The sequence below is a fragment of the Bidens hawaiensis genome, unplaced genomic scaffold (assembly GCF_021521415.1).
Source record: "Bidens hawaiensis isolate Kalapana, Puna unplaced genomic scaffold, B.hawaiensis_p1.1 tig00039627_1, whole genome shotgun sequence".
NCBI classification, from domain to species: Eukaryota; Viridiplantae; Streptophyta; class Magnoliopsida; order Asterales; family Asteraceae; genus Bidens; species Bidens hawaiensis.
Genome location: NW_027496982.1, coordinates 132,789 through 153,635, shown reverse-complemented (window position 1 = coordinate 153,635; position 20,847 = coordinate 132,789). Strand labels below are relative to the sequence as shown.

Sequence of the window (20,847 nt, the reverse complement as noted above, 5' to 3'; positions counted from 1 at the left end):
TATATATATGTATATGTATATATATATTTTTTTTCAATTCTCACCATGTTCTTCCAATTGACTATTTATCGTACTCATTACTTATGGTAATGGTGTAAGTTTGCTAATTTTTTGTTTAGGATGTATAGGTACAATTGCTTTTAATTTCTACAATTCTACAGTATTTGCTCACGGGAATATTATGTTTTAAAGGTGTGTGAATGGAAACAATATGCTACAATTTTCAAACTTTGTCTTTCTCCAAGTGAGTTTTAAATATTCTTAATTTAATTGCTTCTGCAGGTTTTATGTAGCTGAGGTAGTGACTGGCTTATAGCATCTCCATTGTTTAGGTATCTCTTCATTATGCTTCATATATATACATGCAAGTGTGTGACCCATGAACAGGCTTGGCACAACAGTATTTTCTATGTTGTTCAAAAGGGTATCTTTGTTTTCATAACGAGTATTGAAAATCAGTGATAGAATTACGGTTAATGCAGCTTAGGAAGTGTTCAAAGTATAAACTTTTTCATCTTACAAAATAATAACTGAAAGGCGTATGCTGTTCATGTGAAACGATCATTACTGAATTCTTAATTCGTCATTTGTTGCAAAAAAGATGGATGAGTTGACCCGCATTTCTTTTTGTAAAATGATTTTAAAGTTTTTTATTTGTAAGAAGTTTTATGCGCAAGAGATACCGTTACATTCCCAGTTAAGTTATGCAGGTTTGATTGGGGTGATGCAAAGAACACAAGTCAAAAGCAAAGCTAAAGAACTGGGCTGACTCAATACACATTTTGCCCAAAATTGTTTTCTACTAAATGGCATTACAAAACTTGGTAATCAGTCAAAGAGGTAACTTTAGCTTTTAAGAGGCTATCATATGGTATCCAATAATTAGATCTTTTATTTGACTAATGGTATTTTTGACATTTAATTTTAAACGGGAGCAAAAGTTGCAATGTGCAGCACAACATGCATTTTATAATATCCTTAGCAAGTATTCTTTATTCTATGTATTTTTTATATTAACTTTCATGATGATATGCGAGTTAATTTAAATTATTTAATTGTTTCTGTAGATGGAAGGAATATTAACTAAAATAGTAGCCCATCATGAAACTCGGTTTAAATCAAATGGCAGCACTATATGTGTCTTTTGTAACCAAACAAGGATCATTATTATTTGTAACTAAACTAGCAGGATCATGTAATGCCATGTATACTTGAACACTAATTCACAAAACAAGAAGTATCTTACAATTAATAAACCTATGCCCGCGCTTCCGCCGCGAAGCGCGGGTACAAATAATAGTTATCATATTAAATCACATATTCCTCTTAATATTCGTGAAGATTCGACAATGACATACCTTCCTCTAAGGTTCTCATCTGGCAGAACGTATTTTGACACAGGGCCCCTCGTAGGAATTTTCTCTATGTTCTTGTTTAAATCTTCTACGTATTCATTTAACTTGTTGATTACATCTGGCACGCTGAAACATTTTCACAAAATCAAAATTAATACGGTAAGAGGCAGAGGCGGGAACGCTTCTTGCAAGTTTTTGAAAGGTTCCATCTTTGTAATTTTGTGTGTTTGTTTGTTTCTTGAGCTTCTTTGGTCGTGCATAGAGCTAGATTGATATACGTAGAGCTTGTTTGGTTGCGTCTAGCTATTTTTAAGATTGTACATAAAAGAAATATCTCGAAAATAGGGAAATCCATGCTTTTTATATTGTTAAATACTGTGTAAATCATTTTATTATCCAAGTTTTTGGTATTCAAGGATTACAATTTACAATGTGGTAAATATTATATCATAAAAGGTGACTCGCATGTCTCACCAAAAGCTTGAATTGAGCTGAGTTTAATCGAGCGTAAGCCTAAATAGCTCAGTTAAAAAGTTGAGCTTCAGACACCGAGCTGACTAAGCATGTGAGCCTACTATATATAACTTAATTTACTATTAAATATATATATATATATATACCTATAGGGGATGGATCTTGCGAGAAGTGCGAGAAGTGAATGTGTAACTCCACTAATCCCTAATTTTTCACTCCCTTGCTTATGATGTTACCTACATGTATGTATGTAGGTTGGTTGTATTTATGTCTTAATACACATTCAAACCTACCTATACACATACAAATGTACCGAGCCACATTGAAACCTACGTACCTACACACATACAAACATAAATACACATACAAACACACGTACCTACACACGTATACGCACCTACACATGTACATACACACCTACACAACACAACTACACATAAGAAATTGAGTGAAATTAGGGATTAATGGAGTTACACCTTCACTTCTCGCACTTCTCGCTGTAAAAAAACTTTCGAAATGATCCAATACCTATATATATATATTAAATATTACTACATTTGGAGGTGGATAGGTGACCCGTCAGGTTCTTTCTTGGTTAATTTGGTCAAGAAGCTTTTAATTCAAACTAAATATGTGATGAAGTGGTGTAAATGGGTTCCGGCCAAGTGTAATACATATGCTTGGAGGGCGGAGATAGATATAATTCCTACTCAAATGACGTTAAGCAAAAGAAACATACAAGTCCCATATCGCTTATGTGTGTCATGTGATTAAGAAGTCAAGACGACCCAACATATCTTTTCCAGTTGTGCGGTGGCTTCCATGGTGTAGGATTCTTTGAGCTTGTGGTGCAACTGTGCAAGGTTCCTCAAATTTATGTGTGCACAGTAAGAATGTGGTAGTAGAGGTGCTGGAAAACGACATGTTCACAGGATTGTGAAAACTGCTTGTGGATTTGGAAGGCTAGAAATGAGAAGTTCAAAGGCAAAAAGGTGAAGATTGAAGATCTTATTAGTGATATCAAATCTTTGATTTTTCTTTGGTTTAAAAATAGATCGAAGCATAAATCATTAGAAAGGTCCAATTAGTGTAAATCCGTTTTAATGTAAGTGTGTTTGTGGTGTGGTTTTCCTCCAGGTTGCAGAGGAGGATGTTATCTTTAGCCTTTGTTTATAAAAGTTTACAATTCGAAAAAGATATTAATACATTTAGGTATAAAAAAACTAAATAATAATATTATTAAACGAAGGATCATGAGAAAACTCGCGAGAACTCCGTCTAACCATTACTAAACCCTAAACTCCGCCACCTATAGCTTGGTGTAATACGCTTTACAAGTAGATAACATAAGTTATCTGCAACAGAATTAAAGGGGCTAAAAAAATCTGACTTTGTATGAGTGCCAAAATGCTTTTGTTCCCGAAAGCCAAATAATTGATAACACAGTCATGAAAATTGATTTGTAGAAAGCCTGTTGACACATTTGACTGATCATTATGGTTTTCATCCTTGCATGACCCATTGGATCATGCGTATTTTATCTGCCACTTACTCCATATGTGTCAATGGGGAGAGCTATGGGTGAAGAGGGTTAAGGCAAGGTGACCCCATGTTACCTTACTTATTTACTCTTGTTACGGAAACATTAAATCTGGTGATAAAGAGGCACGCTAGTGATCTTTAGATGTACTATATTATCTAAACAATCTAGCAAAGCCATTACTTTCACGAATCTTTTAGAACCGATGGAAGAAATAAAATAAAAATGAAGGTTGCATTGTGCTTTTTTATTTGCAAACAGCCTCTATTGTGTTAGGATTTGGTAAGATAGTCAAAAAAAAAAAAGAACGGGGTTCATTGAGAAGAAAGAGCATAATGGTAAATCCAGGAATTCAGTTGATAAACAGAAAGGTTAAATGATGCTATGTATGTGGTCAGACTTGCTAAGATAGAAACACTTGAAATTTTGAATCCATTGACTTTTATGTCAAATTGGGTTTTACACATAAGTGTTGTGTATCGGGCCTAAAGAATACTTGGAGACTTGGGAACTCAGCAGGAAATGCAGTAGACTAATGATTATGTAGTTTAATTGTCAATAAATGTAAATTACATTGAAACTGACTTTAGACGTGTAAAGTTTTAGGCCCAAATTAATTACTCAGTGTAGTTGTTTGTGTGTTTTTATGGGGCTCTTTTGAGTCTCAGGCTATGTAGTTAATGCTGAAAAACATCGGATATCGGTCAAGGACTGATATTTGAAATATCGGTTATCACAATGAGATATCGGTAGTTTTAAGAAGGATGTGGTAATGAAGAAAAAGAAGCAAAAGACAAATATGGTGAAGAAGCTGTTTTATATGTAGTGTAATTAGTTTGTATGTAGCTTTTGTAACTACGTTACATGGTTATAGTGTAATTACATTGAATGACTAGATTCATAGTTATAATAGTTGTTTTGTATGTATTGTCATTAGTTTGTATAAGTAGAGTAATTATTAATATCTTTCAAGTTGGTTGTTTGTGTTGGGAAATCAAGAGCATGCACACAATATAATATGAACAAAGATGAAGAACAGGGATGATATAAACTTTCTGTATTGATCGATCTGAGTTTTACGATGAGTTTGATGGGTTTACATAGCCATCAAAAATAACTGTCAAACAGTTATTTACTTTCAATTGTACATATTTGACCCTTCTACTTTACAAATACATAAAACATTCTAGACATACTTTCTACTAATGACACATGGGCCCCTATATTTAGTTTAACTTCCAATAGTTTGTAATGTTAATTTAATGGTCAGAAAGAGGAAAAGTGAAAGGATAGCAACTATAAGCGCTTGTAGGTTGTAGATACTCAAATGATGAATCATTACATATTGTTTTATAGGTGATAATGGAGAAGAAGTTATTGACAAAGTGAAAAAAAAATTGAAAAAGAACTGCCGATACAAAAACGAGCTTAAAATATAGAGATCCATGTAATTAAAAAGATTGGAGACGGAAACAATTGGCAGACTCGCCTCACCTACAAAGAGATAAATATATAAATTTACTTGGTCAATCCCTAAGAAGCCAATTAGAGAATTCAAAGTCTATTGAGACTAATTGCGTTGTTACTTGTGCAATGTCATTGAGACAATAAAAGTTTGCCTGAAGCCAAAGAAGTGGATAGAATTTGAAATTAATGATTGGATTTGAGATTGAAGATTATTGTTCACTTATAAATCGTTTGACCCAAAATCAAAATTGTATTAGAATATTGTTCACTTATAAATTGTTTATAATAGTTTACAAAAGGATCCGATTAAAACTCAAAACTGTAAACTGATGTTTATAGATTCTTTTGACTTCAAAACAACCTGTAGTAGGTTGAAAGCCAAATATGGTATCGGTGTTGCTTGTTAGATCATTATTATATTGTAGAAGTCTATTCATTTGTGAACCTAGATAAACAAATTAAGGTGAACAGGTTGCATATTTAACATTTGGAAGCTATGGGCATACTTGGAATTATTCTTCTTAAACAATATAATTACTCTAATATAAGAACAACTATTCTAGTTATAAAAATCAACTTCTATTACAACAAATACAGTTAAAAAAATAAATAGTCTAGTTATAAAATAGAGTAATAATATATACAAGAAGAGTAATTATGTAACTATTAGTGACTAATCGAATATAAGAATAACTATTGTAGTTATAAAATTGATTATGCTACAAAAAAAGCAACTCATTACAAACCCAGAAAGTAAAAACGCTACTTATTCAAGTGATTACACTTTGTAATAGTAGTTGTTTTATATGTAAAGTAATTATGTTGTGTAATTGAAAACAATTATTCTACGGTTGTTTTGTAAGTAGAGCAATTATCGCGTATAAGTAGAGTAATTATTGAAACACGGGTTATCATATAAAACCATCGCAAACGCTCTGTAATTCCATTTTTTTTATAAGCTTTAGTCATCAAGTAATTCGATTCGCAAAGCCTCCATTGATCAATTAGTTTGATTCACAAGCTTTAATTGTTCGATTAGTCCAATTCACAGGCATTAGTTAGTTCAATTAAACGATTAGGTTTGCACCAACCTTCTTCAAAATCACATATAACTACAAAATGGTTGTCAAATCCGACTTGTAAGGCTTAATTGAATAATCGAATATAATTTGCAAGCTTCAATTCATCAATCAAAAGCTTCAGTTCATCCAATTTAATCGATTAGGCTAAATGAATATGATTTGATCGATTTCATCAAAAGAATAACAATTAATTACAAATTGGGTTTTTCCATCGCTTAATTTTTGTGTTTCCTTCACTTCTCATGTTTTGTATGTTAATTACGTATTTGCCACTGTGATTTCACTCGGTTTGCACATTTAGCACGGTTTTCTTCTTTGTATTTGATATTTCCTCTCCCTCCCTCCCCTTCTCTCTCCCTCTCTCTTCTTTTATATATATATATGGGTATGATCCTAAGAGAACTTTTTGAAACTGAGAACTTTAAGCATATGACATGATACATTTTTTTCAAAAAATGAATATTACTTTTTGTATGTTACAATTACTATACGAATCATAAACACCAAGTTTTATATGATCGAAACTCATTTTGCTGAGCATTTTGACCTGAACCAAATCTATTATGGTAGTCATGGTTAATTGGGAAGTCTTTTGAAACTTTCATGCACAACCAAAGATTTAATGTTCACCCACAGGCAAAACTGATAATTTCTTTAAATGACCCAAATTTGTTTTGCATATAATTATTATAACGCAAACCAAAACCTATTTTTTTAAAGATGAATCGAACTAATTATGCTTATAACATGTTTTAACTAGAATCAAAGTTGAAAGTTTATTTTTAATGTCCCAAACTCATTTTACTTATTACCCATCTTAACAAAACTTAATTTTTTTTAATAATGACCTATACCCATATGGCTTACATCCCATTATAACTCGAACCCGTTTTAACATATCAAAGTCCTCGATCATTAACCCGGAAAAATAAAAATATTAAAAAAAGGATCGAAACTCATTTTACTGGGCATTTTGACCTGAACCAAATCTACTATGTTAGTCACGGTTATTTGGGAGTCTTTTGAAACCTTCATAAAGGACCAAAGATTTAATATCCACCCAGAGCCAAAATTGATATTTTTTAAATGACTTGGATTCATCTTGAATATAATTGTTTTGATGCAAACCAAAACCTTTTTTTAAGATGACTCGAACTCATTATGCTCATAACATGTTAAATTGACAACTTTTTATTTCTTAAAAGACTCAAACTCATTTTACTTATTGCCTGTTTTGACCTAAACAAGATTTAAACCTTTTTTTTATAATGACCTAAACTCATTTGGCTTACATCATGTTATAACTCGAAGGCATTTTGACCTGTCAAAGTCCTCAATCATTGACCCGAAACAATAAAACTATTTTAAATAAAATGATCAAAGCTCATTTTGATGGCATTTTGACTTGAACTAAATTTGATATTGTTTTTTAAATGACACGAAATCATTTTGGTTATAAGTTTATAACATGCACACCAATATTCTTACATTGGAACATCGACAAAAATAAACACGTCGTGATTGTATGTTTGAAATTTATTAAAACATATTATATTCAAAGATATAAATGAAAATCAAAGAAAAAGAATATATATGATTATATGGGTAAACTTAAGGGGATGGAAAAGTAATTATTAATTAAATTTATAAAAGTTGAGTATAGTTGAAGGGTTAAATTTGTAATTATATTTTAGGTTCATAATTGCATATTTGAGTTGTACTCTTATGCTTAATTGGCTTGTACATTATAATCAACAAATCAAAATAAAACAAAATTTACATTGAAACGTCAACAAAAATAAGCATATTGCAATGGTAAGTTCGTTTTTGTTTAAAACACGATATATTAAAAAATATTTAAGAAATAAAAGTTTTAAATGAATTTGTCAATTAAATGAGTAAAGATGGAGGGTTTATGTGTAACTACCTTAAAAATTACCAAAGTTGTATTAAAGTTGAAGGATCATTTTTGTAACTATTTTCTAAAGTAAACATTTTTAACCGTACATGATGTCAAAAATACTATATTACCCTCAAATTTTCAAAATTTTATGCATTAGTGATTGTATTTTATGCATTAATGATTGTACCTTGTAACATCCCAAAATTTCAAAGTGATATTAATTATATTACTTACTAATAGAGGGAAAGTTTACTCGGGTTGTCAGGAAATAAATAATAGAGTAGGAGTTGGTATGAGTCGGGCTAGTGCTGGATTAATGGAGACGGGTTAAATGAGAATGGGCCTTAGGTCCATGGGATTTCAGGGATATAAATATCCCCTAAACCCAAAAATATCTTCATTTCCTTACTTTCTACACACACACTCCATAAACACACACACCATCTACACCGCCGCCGGGCCGAGGAGAGGAACGGGCAGATCCGAGAGAGAGAGAGAGCGATTAGTGTGTTAACAAGTTAAACGAGATCCAAACAAGCTCAAAAAGGTATGATTCTTGATCTTTGAAGTTTAAAGATCCAAGCTTTTTAGTGTATAAGCGACCGAAAATGGTCGGGAAGCGTAGTGGGTGATATTGAACCATAGCAAGGGTGTTAAAATCGCTCAAAATGCTGGACAGAAACCGAACAGCGGCTGATCTGGACAACTTCGCCTTCAAAGCGATGAACTTCGCCTGCAAGCTAAGTTCGCCTGATGAACTTCGCCTGCAAGCTAAGTTCGCCTGATGGCAACTTCGCTGTAAAGTTAAGTTCGCCTAACTGGTAACTTCGCCTGAGGCCAAGTTCGCCTGATGACAACTTCGCCTGAAGCCAAGTTCGCCTGATGGCAACTTCGCTGTAAAGCTAAGTTCGCCTAGCTGGTAACTTCGCCTAAAGCTAAGTTCGCCTAAGGTTAACTTCGCCTAGAGCTAAGTTCGCCCGAGGGTTAACTTCGCCTAAAGTCAAGTTCGATTAGAAAATAAATTAAAAATCTAATGAAAAATGTGTAAAGACAGCTCGACCCCAGCCAGGGGCTCTGCCCCTTGGACCCTGCTAGGGGCTACCGCCCCTAGACCCCGCTGCCAGGGGCGCTGCCCCCGGACCCCCGTTCGTTGTGGGTAGTAGCTAAGACTGGAAAGATGATATGAGTAGTGATAGTTGTTTGATACGTATACTTGTTATACAGTCAGCCGTGCACAACTGAAGAAAGGGATTACGATTAACGGTGAACGTAACCGTGTTCAGGTGAGTTTCTAGCCCCATTCCTTGTTATGTTTTCGGGGCTGTGTGCATACTCGATGTGTTGTTAATACATTTATTATAAGTGATAAGTGTATGTCATATGTGATATGTGTGATAGATATGAATGATTGTTTGTCGGTACGCGAACGATCTTCGGATATTGCGCGTACTGTCAGGTTAAAAATAAAGGTACGAAAATTATATATCGAAGATGTATGAATATTTCAAATGAATACTTGTCGGGGCGTGAACGATCTTCGGATATTGCACGTAACGACAAGGGGTATGGTTGTTAAATGAATGAGGTAAAGAATGCCTAGAGTGTTCTTATGTTATAATGTAAGTATGTGTATATAGGTACACGAATGGCATGTGAGTTCTACGTTCAACATAGTAAGTTAGGATGGCAAATCCCTCTAGCTTCTGTCGGACATAGACTCGGCTGGTAATGGCGTAGTTAAGGACTGCGAGCCTTATACGTGAAGTGGATGATATATGTAAACGTATATAAGGACTGCGAACCTTATACGTAATGTAGATAGGCGTCAGCATAGGAAAGGACTGTGAACCTTATACGTGCTGTATTTGTAGCATAGGGGAGGACTGCGAACCTCGTACGTGCTATGAATTAGGTTGCAACATAGGGAAGGACTGCGAACCTTGTACGTGTTGTGGATGTATTTCAGAATAGGAAAGGACTGTGAACCTTATACGTGCTGATTTTGTAGCATAGGGGAGGACTGCGAACCTCGTACGTGCTATGAATTAGGTTGCAACATAGGGAAGGACTGCGAACCTTGTATGTGTTGTGGATGTACTATGGTATAGGGAAGGACCGCGATCCTTATACGTACCATAAATGGTGAACATAGGTAAGGACTGCGAACCTTGTACGTGTTCACGACCTTGAGTACAGGTATAGACGGTGAACTATGAACGTACTCTCGGTAGACTGAGGTTAGTGATTGTAGATATGTATGTATGTATGGTAGCAAGTATGTATGTAGAACAGAAGGGTAACTAGTGAAGTATGGATATGTATCTACAGATATGTATGTATGTGTATGTATTGTATGGCGTTCGATTAACTAGAACTCACTCAGCGTAGCTGACTTTTAGTATGCACGCAGGTGAGCTGATTATAGAGTTAGCATGAGGATGACACATGGCATGGATTGAATGGCTGGCATCTGAAGAAAGAAGTAAAGATGTTTTAAATATAAAGTTTTGTGTTATGGTATCAAAGAAAAGATTTAATGTTTTGTAACAAAGGATTGATGTTTTATATTCCGCGAAAAGTTTTATTAAACTCTGATTTGAAGAACTGTGTTTATGAGTAAATCCGACGCTAAAGTGGGGCTACCGGGTTCGGGGCCTTACATACCTCTTAAAATTTAAGAGGTCCTTCACTCATGCTTTATATATAGTATATATATATATACACACACAGTAATTTAACACTAACAATCCGATATACTCTTCTACCATTAAACAAATTAACGTTTTGCATCTTACAAAACACTAACAATTGTAGCAAGTAGAAACTGATTTAAGACTTAAAACAATAAAACACTAACATTGAACAATAAAAATTGACAATTAAGACTTAACAAACTGATATCGAGAAAATCGGTAATATATCGGTCAAATATCAGTCCAATATCAGTCAACACCGCCGATATTAGGACTCATATTATAACGGATATTTTACAAATGGACCGATAACCGATATATCTGTGATATATCATTGATATCGGCTATATCAGCCGCGTAGGTCTCGGAGAAATTTCACGGGCTCTTTGAGTGCCTTTTGTTAGTAATTCTATCATTCATTTCTAATAAAAGTTTCCAGGTTCATGAAGAAAAAAATATAAAACTAAAAGCTAGTGACTAAGTCACTAAACGCTAAAGCTAAACCATAAACTCTAAAAATTAAACCCCAATCCAAACTATAAAAACTAAACCTTAGAAATAGTCTACACTTAAATCAACGGTTAGATGGAGTTCTCGTGAGTTTTCATATATTATATAAATAACAAACAAGCCAAGCTCTGCTCGTTTACACTCTAGTAAGAGGTGGAAATTTCTTTACGTCAAAGTAAACCAAAAAAACAGGAGACGAACAAGCTTACTTGTAAAACGGAGTCAATCTGACATCATCCAGAGGAATTTGATTGATGCCACCTCCTGGGTCTGAAATAAATTTAAGTTATTTGTTAAAATAAGGATAAGAAAAACGAATTTATTTTTGTTTAATAGGGGACTTACAGCTCCATTGAGTTGGTTTCATGGTTGAAGGTGTTGCAAATCCATAAATTTGTTCTTTAGGGTGTGGAGGGAAATCTTTGTAAAACCTTGTTTGAATCTCTTTAAGCGCCTCCATTGCTAACTCAAAGGGATTAATAGCCTACCGAGTAAATAAATGTAGATATCAATAGTAGCTTGGATTTAAACACTGATGTGTAGTCTTAGATTTAGGTTTTTTTTTCAAAATACGCACAAATATGCTATTACTTGTTGTAACTGAAATACCTTATGTGCTAGACCACTATGAAAAAGCTTTCCTGTAACATGAAGTTTCCATGGTATCATGCCGCCCGTACCAATACAGGGTTGTTTATCCGCTGTGTCAATCCAAAACCTGTAAATATTAATTTTATAACAATTTGAACGTAAGCTTTTTTTGTTTCAAAATAAAAGATAAACAACCATCAAAATCACAATAACTTACAGAGGTCCGTTTTTTAACTTATCAAGAAGTCCATCTTTTACAAGTGCATCAACACCAACACCTGGAATAGAAGAGTTCTCTTCACTGGCTATGAAAACAGCAACAACACTGGATTTAAGGTCCGGTTTCATTCGTCCAAGGGTCCTCATAAGCTCAGTTACAAGGGCAACATGCCCCAAACAATCAGTTGTCCCACGCCCTCGAAGCTTGTCTCCATCAATGCTCATTGAAAATGGATCAAAATCCTGATACCATTAATTTATGGGTTATTGGATTAATCCCAATTCAGAAAAATGAATGTTTACAGACAGTCCCAAATTTGAATAAGTTTTCTTGCATGAATCTCATACTAACTAAAACGTAACGTCGTTAGCTTTATAATGACATTCATGTTGGGACTGTCTGTATATATTGAGAATACTCCCAGCCCATTCCCTATCCATATTCATATAATTACACTAAATTCACTACCTTTTCTATTTCCTTACAATTAAATAATTTTTTTATAAATTTATCATTGTTTTTCTTTTTCCTCTACTGACAACTACTTTTAGAAAATATAAAAAATATTATACGGTGTGAACCAAATTTATAAATTTTTTCACTCTGCTATTCACAACCACTAGTAGTTGTACCATATAATTTATAGAAAACGGGCTCTAAAACCCAAGAATCTTAATTTTATTCATCAACAATAGGTAATTTTTATTTGACCTAAAAATCCACCAGACCAGAAAATTAAGAAGAAAAAAAAAGAAACAAACCCACCCATTCAGAAGAATTAGCAGTGACAACATCCATATGCATTCCAACAAAAGAGATGATGTTGGCGGGTCGGTTACCGGGGTACTCGACGATAAGATTGCCTCTGTTGGGTTTGTAGGTGACGTGGTTGATTATGAGTGGACCGCCGCCGGTGGTGGTGCTGTGAGGGAGGAGGGCGTCCAGGACATGGCGGACGATTCGATCCTCCTCCGGGATGAGGTCCGGGGGGTTGTTCTGGACGTACTTGGATTCTCCGATGAGTTTTGGCAGAAGGCTCACGAAAGATTCTTTGTTTAGGTCTCCCAGTTGTTCTTTAACGCCGGAAGAACAAGTAACCACCATGCTGATTGATTGATTGATTGAGTTGCTTTTTCTTTTCCTCCTTTTGAGAGTCAGTCCAATGGGCTTGGCTTTTTAAAACTTCGGCCGTGTTATCTCGGGTAAATAATAAATTTTATACTTTTATTATTACACTTTTCTCACCCTTCTACTCACAACTAATTCAATAAATATTAATTAATAAATATGGGCAAACTTTGTTTCCCCAAATTTATAAAAAATCACTACATTTCTCTTTCCACCATATAATTTGCACTCACAACCATTCAAAACCATCATATAATTTACCAATTCCACTCACATAATTACAGGGGATGGGTTGGGAATGCTCTTATATCTATATATAAAGCAAATAGCAAGGACCACTTAAAATTTAAGAGGTACAAAACTATTTGCTTCATGTATAGAATATAATTATGGGAATTTTAAGGTAAAATGGTCTTTACATAACCACCAAATTTACGAAAACTTTAATTTACAAAAAATAAATACAACATTGGTCACTCAACTTTACACACTTTTGGTAAATTTAAAGAAAGGTTACACATTTAACCCTTATTCTAATCTAACTACCTCCTCGATCTATTTAACGGACATAGTTTTTTAGCACACCAATATTTAAAAAAAATACATCATAAAACAAGCATTTTATTCTCTTTAATTTGAGTATGGTATTGATATACTTTATAAAATTTTAAAAATAAACATGTTACGCGATTATCTTTTAAGATAGCAACGAGTCGAATGGGCTCGGGTCATGGGTTAATCCTTATTAGTGTCGGAACAAGTCGATACATAAAATAGTTAATTTGGTTCGTGTAGGGTAAGTAGGGGTTCAAGTCAAAAGGGGTCATGTCAGAACATGTTTCGGTTAGAACGATGTTGGGTTGTAACGGGATTCAGGTCAAAACCAATTGGTTTAAAAAATGATTGTTTTTTATATTGCTGCTTTAAATTCTTGATGTTTGCCAAAGGTTACGTGCGTTAAGGCATCAATTACGTGTATGACATTGTTCACACGTACCGGGGTCGGTAAACGTGTGTCCTCGCAATTACAAAAGCGATGTGTGATGCACTTATTGGCACGGGTTACGGGTCCGATGTTTCGTTCGATGCTTTGTTTAAATTCTTGATTTATTTTTATATTGTTGTTTCAAATTCTTGATGTTTGCCAAAGGTTACGTGCGTTAAGGCATCAATTACGTGTATGACATTATTCACACGTACCGGGGTAGGTAAACGTGTGTCCTCGCAATTACAGAAGCGATGTGTGATGCACTTATTGGCACAGTTACGGGTCCGATGTTTCGTTCGATGTTTCGTTTGCCCGCAGGAACCGAAAACTAAAACGAAATCGACAAAAACAAAACAAAAAAAACCGAATCGAAATAAAGAAAACTGCCTAAAACAACACAAAAAACTGAAACCTAACCGAAATATACAAAACTGACAAAATCGAAACAAAAAATAAAAAAAGAAAAAGCCGAATAAAACGAAAAAAAATACTGAAAAAAAAAGAAACCGTAATGAAACCAACCAAAATGAAAGAAGAAAATGGAAAATGAACAAACGAAACCGAGAAAAACGAAACAAAAAATATTGAAATGAAACTGAGAAAAAAAACAAAATAACCGACCAAACGAAACAAAAAAATGAGATGAATTTTTTCGGGTTTTTTCGTTTTGGTTTAGTTACACGTTATGTGCGTACCAGCGCTCGACTAAATTTTTTTTTGTTATTTTCACCCTTTCTTTTTTTTATCTTGGACCCATGTTAACTAATTCCAAATTATTCATTCTTTTAGTTTTGACTGAGTCTGACTCATTAAACTTTTCACTTTAACACATAATACCTTAATAGGTTATATTTGGCGGGCTTATCTTAAACTGAACAACTAATTTTTTTTTATTAATTTTATCATATCAAATGAATCATTATAAGTTTACTTACAACTATTATGTGAAATATGTATGAGAAATGACGAAGTTGGAGAACGACATCACGCATAACCAGTCGTATAAAGCTCACTGGAATGACTTCAAAAAGCGGATAAAATAAACGTAGAAAAGCTGAAGAAATAAACATCGGCTACTGTACTATATAATATATCACAAGAGAATTGATAAACTAACAAGAAACATGTATCGCGTTGTAAGTTATCCGCGCCGCCGCATCGCGCGGGCATTCTACTAGTATAATAAATAAACGAAAGCTTGAATGTTTCAAGTTAAACTGCTCATTTGCGTTTATTACAAAATCGGATTGCAACAAAGGATGCCTTATTGGTAGGGGTATGAATTTTGATGATATAAATTGTGTGTTTTGTGGTAGAGAGGTGGAAACATCGGATCATTTAATGGTAAATTTCAAGTTGGTGAAATTGAATTGGGTTGTGATATCACAATGGTTGGTTGAAGTTAACAGACCTATTTCCAAAGTCAGGGAACGTAGAAGGAAAGATCTAGGGCCTGTGAAGTTCATAAAGGATACAGATGGGCGTGTACTAGTCAAGGAGCAGGACATCAAGCTAAGATGGCAAACCTACTTCCACAATCTTTTTAACAATAGGAGAGCTTTCCAAGAAGAATATGACAACACAACCTTCCAACGACAACAACCGAATAACTGCTACTGCCGACGGATCACACGGGAGGAGGTGCAGACTGCACTTAGGAGGATGGGAAGGGCTAAGGCGGTTGGCCCAGACAACATACCCATCGAGGTGTGGAAGTGTCTAGGAGAGGAAGGAGTCATGTGGTTAACTACTTTGTTCAATACTATCCTCAAATCTGGTAAGATGCCAGACCAGTGGAGGAGTAGCGTAGTAGTTCCTATCTATAAGAACAAAGGCGATACCCAATGTTGTGGTAACTATCGAGGAATCAAACTACTAAGCCGTACTATGAAGCTATGGGAAAGAGTGATTGAGGTTAGACTTAGACGGGAAACTCAGGTTACGGTGAACCAATTTGGTTTCATGCCGGGGCATTCCACCACAGAGGCAATTCATATTTTAAGAAGACTGATGGAAAAGTATAAGGAGAAGAAGCGCGACCTGCATATGGTGTTTATTGACCTAGAAAAGGCCTACGACAGCGTGCCACGACAAGTGCTCTGGGAGTGCTTGGAGGGTAGAGGAGTCCCGATGAAATATATAGAGATAATTATGGATATGTATACCATGAGTGCAACAAGTGTCCGTGCACCCGTGGGGGGATACTGATTACTTCCTCGTAGAGGTAGGCCTTCACCAGGGGTCATCGTTGAGTCCGTTTCTTTTTGCAGTAGTCTTGTATGAGTTGTCAAAGTCGATTCAGGGAACGCTCCCGTGGTGCATGATGTTCGCAGACGATATTGTGTTACTTGCTGACAGAAAACAAGACCTAAACAGGAGGCTAGAGGAGTGGCGAGCAACCTTAGAGACAAAAGGTTTAAGGATTAGTCGCTCTAAGACGGAGTACCTACACTGTGATTTTGGTGGAGTAAATGATAATGAGGACACCCAAATCACCATTGAAGGGCAAGTGGTTCCGTAGGTAACGAAGTTTAAGTATCTAGGATCATTTGTTCAGAGAGATGGGGAATTAGACAGCGATGTGACCCATCGAGTTCAGGTAGGATGGTGTAGATGGAAAGCAGCCACGAGTATATTATGCGACAAGAATTTCCCAACTAAACTAAAGGGAAAATTTTATAGGGTAGCAGTTAGACCTGCAATGCTATATGGAACAGATTGTCGGGCCATCAAGAAGGCACAAGTGCGGAAGATGGAGGTAGCAGAGATGAGAATGTTACGTTGGATGTGTGGGCACACAAGGTTAGACCGAATAAGAAACGTTGTGTTTAGAGAGATATTAGGGGTAGCTAACATATCAGACAAGATAAAAGAGTGGATATTGAGATGGTTTGGACATGTGAAGAGAAGACAGACGACGAATCCGGTTAGATCCGTAGAAAACATTAATATATAGGGGAGGAGGGGTAGAGGACGACCTAAATTGACTTGGGATGAGAGGATTAAGCATGATTTGATAGACCTAAATCTCTCCGAGGACATGGTTAGGGATAGGAATTATTGGAGAAGTAGAATTAAAGTTAAGGAATTTTAGGGAGAAATGAATACTTTAGGGATTTCTATTTACCTTATTTTTTGGTCACATACCATTATGATATTTTATTTTCATATATATATATATATATATATATATAGTACTATCATTTTTATTACGTGCTATTATCAACTATATTATAGTTGAACTTTGATTTCATTTTATATTGCCTCATACAAATGTAGTCTAGAGCTGAGGGTCTCTCTGGAATCCACCTCTCTATCCCCTTGGACAGAGGTATGGTGAGCCTACATCCACCCTCCCCAGACCCTACTTATAGCTTGACTATTGGTGGGACTTCACTAGGTATGATTGATTGATTGATTGATAATTCGGCTTTTCAAAAAAATAAATTAACGAAAAACCAGTAATATACAATTGACAATTTCAAAGTCTTTAAACACCTTTGTTGGGAGAGTTTGAGCGGTCTTGAGTTCAAGTCCCATATGCGACAATAATTAAAAGAAATTCATTCGCCATTCAAAAAAAATATAATTCTTTTATTGAGATCATAATAATATTGAACGCTTATCCGTACTACGTGTTAGGTCACAAATATTTTGTGCTTAGGATATGTTATCCTTATGGGATGTCTGGATAAATTATCCTTAACATGTGTTCCAGGTTATACCAGGATCAAGGATCCTCAGTACTAGTTATTCACTAACAGTTGTTTTCTTTGAATGGTGCTATGTTAAACAGGTATAACGTCTAAGGGACCTGGTCTACCTATTTTTTCGCGGTCTATGGGAAGTGGCACGTGGTCAAAAGAAGTGCAACGTACTCATTGGAAGAGTGGTGATTAATAGGACTTTTAGTTTGTTATCTCACATACTTAAATGAGTTATGATCAGTTTAGAAACATACACAACACACTCATCATAGGATACGCAGAGATCAGTTTAGCTAGATTCACACTTAGATTCATTGTATTCAATGATCATAATCTCCAACCTTGTAACACCATTTTTTGATTAATAAAGAGGTTATAGACAATTATCATCACCTGGGGTTTTTCTACCGGTGATCATAATCCGATCAAGGGCTTTTCCTCGTAAAAAATCTACGTGTTCATACCTATTTTAGCTACATATTCATCGAAATTATACAAGCACTCTACTGTCAGTCCAGAATAATCGATCGCTCACACTCACAATTAAGTCATAACCCACACAATAAATGTGTCGACAAGAGGGTTAATGCCGGTTTCTATTTTGGGTAAGAAAACTGTTTGTTAGAGGCGGAATCAGAAACAAACAGAGTTGTTGCTTAAGGTTTAATAAATGTAACAAACACAAACAATCACTCAAAAGATTTCCATTTATAGAAAAGACTCATACAAACGTTAATCTATTAGGGTTTCTTGTAAGTAATGTATTGTCGGTACTAATCCTATGACAGCCGTCACACTCAAATCAGGATAATTCTTTTAGGTTTGAAAAGTGTAATGTCTGCCAAAAATCCGTATGTCTTGTCGCCTGGAGGCGTGCCCTAAATTATTCTATTTATAGGCCTGCCACCACCTGACAACTTTCATTCCTTCTAGAAACCCTAATGATTGGTACATAATCAAATTACATATTCAAAACTATACTAAGTGTAAAAACAGGTCTTCCGGGTAGACTTTATGACATTTGTCTTCTCCGAGTAGGCTTCGTGCCTTTTGTCCTTTACGAGTAGACCTGGTAACCTTGAAGTGTGCTGGGGAACAGTTCTCCGGGTAGGCTTTACCTAAGAGTATTTTCCTAAGAAAATACTCGCCTAGCAGACTTCAATCTTCTTGACCATAGCAAACTTTCCTCGATATGGTCCTACGAGCAAACTGTTCTTCATGAATCCCTTCAACCCTTGTTTGAAGATAACTTATTAAGCAAACCATTGTGTGCTGGTAATACTGTTTGAACTGTGCTGGTAGCAATGTAGCTTGCTCGGGGTTGAACCTTGCTGGAGAAAGTACTTAAAATATATCTTGATTACTTTTAACAAGCTTGCTCGGAATCCTGTTTATTAATCAAACATTGCTAGATCCTCCAAATACTTGGTTTCAGAAGTTTGGTTTAGCCAACGGTTTGCTAGTAAGCAAACTGTGCTCGGCTTGAAGAACACCTTTGCTAGACGAAGTGAACCCTGCTCGGATTTACAATTAAGAAGACTTCAAGAAGATAACCTTTCCTGATAGGCAACATACCTTGCTAGGACTAGTGAAACCCTGCTCAGATTTCCAAGTGTGCTCGTTTTCCATACTTAGCCATTAAAGAGGAGGTTGAGAAGATTCCAATCTCCCTTAATCATCCTTAAGTCACTTTTGGTCAAATTCTTGACTCAACAATCTCCCCTAGATTGGAACACCTCAGTTGTCCCAAAACACATCTAAAGTTACTTACACTTAGTCAAAATACACATCAAATCAAAATCAAATTACATATTACATATCAAAGTCAAATGATTACATAGTTGAAAATTTATCCGTAGACATTACAAAGCAAACCCTATTCTAAGAATCATCTTCTTTGTGCATTGAGGGCTTCTTGTCTTCTTCCAACTAGTACCGATTATGCCCTTTGCTGAAAAATGGCAAGAATCTGATAGTGAGGGTGATTCTCTGGAATTGTCAATTCTACAATATCCCTCAGATCTTCCCTGTGCAATAAGGTCAGGTCTTCATCAGTTCTTATGATCCCCAATATCAATCCATCTGAGTTTCGAAGAATGTAATGGTCTTCTTTGATGTTGTAGTCCAATTGAGTGATTCTACCATTCTTCTGCACCGTATAATTGGGTCTTATCGTGCGTCTTCTCAAGCTGATACAAGTGTTCAAGTTGGGCAAGGGATTGTTGTTTCTGACTTCTGACAGATAATCGTATTCTGCATCCCTTATCTTCCTCATACGTGTCAATCTTCTGGTCCTCTCATGCTTGGTCAGTTCCCATTTCTTCTTTTGACTCAAAAGAGGAAATCCCTTATCAGCTTCACTTTTCAGATGTTTTGACAGCTCATTATGCTGTCTCTCGGCCAACATTCTGGTATCATGATAGTCGTACAATTCTAGAGTTGCCATTTTCTCCAATTGCTCCCTAGTGTTTTCAGCAAAATCATCTTTGAAAATAATATCTCTTAATTGTCTGCTTCGTATAATTACTTTCAAAGATTGAGAGACTGAGTCATAGTAGAGTGTCATAGGCAGATCAATATCAGTTTGGGGCCTTTCTACCCTTTGAGTTCCTACTCTACTTGACTCTCCCCTGGTTGTTGATGGGTATTGCCTTGAAGCAGAGGGTCTAGTGGGAATTGACTTCATAGGTTTTGTAGGCCCCATGACTCCAAATGTTTTATTGTACATTGCAACAATCCTCTCAGTAGGCAAATTTATCAATTCAACGAGGTTTTCTCCACCCTCTCTGAACAACTTTGCAATCATTTCTATTATCCTTTCATCATGAAGCTGTCCAGCCGGTACAAATCTTCCTCCAATTGTAACATCCTAAAAATTTTAATTATAAATAAAGAAAGTTATGTTTAGTGATTTCACGTTGTTAATTATTTAATGTCGAGTAAGGAGGGAGTTGGGCTTAGATTGCGTAAGATGGGTTAAATGAGAATGGGCCTCGGGTCCGTGGGCTTTGAAGGATATAAATATCCCATCCCAAACCCAATCTTTCATTTCCACCTTCTTTCTTCACACACTCAAAACACACACATTCTAACCGATCAAGATTCGAAGCCGAGACCCGAGATTTTGTTGATAGATCTGAGTTGGTAAGGTAAGAACAAATCCTCCAAAGCTAATATTACTGAAAATGG

General features: G+C 35.4%; 1 protein-coding gene across 2 annotated transcripts; it reads right to left on the bottom strand.

Annotated features, from left to right (window-relative positions):
- Positions 1–61: 61 nt before the first annotated feature.
- On the bottom strand, positions 62–12,969 carry LOC143591418 (acetylornithine deacetylase-like). 2 transcript variants are annotated; one of them, XM_077071626.1, is made up of 6 exons: positions 12,601–12,969; positions 11,833–12,077; positions 11,634–11,742; positions 11,370–11,508; positions 11,234–11,294; positions 62–1,481 (listed from the first exon to the last, which is right to left on the bottom strand). In XM_077071626.1, exons 1-6 carry the CDS (start codon positions 12,937–12,939, stop codon positions 1,304–1,306), a joined length of 1,071 nt encoding a protein of 356 aa, XP_076927741.1. In that variant the 5' UTR covers positions 12,940–12,969; the 3' UTR covers positions 62–1,303. The 2 variants fall into 2 exon arrangements, with proteins under 2 accessions (XP_076927741.1, XP_076927742.1); XM_077071627.1 differs by lacking the exon at positions 11,234–11,294 and having other exon boundaries at positions 1,345–1,481.
- Between the last annotated feature and the right edge of the window lie 7,878 nt (positions 12,970–20,847).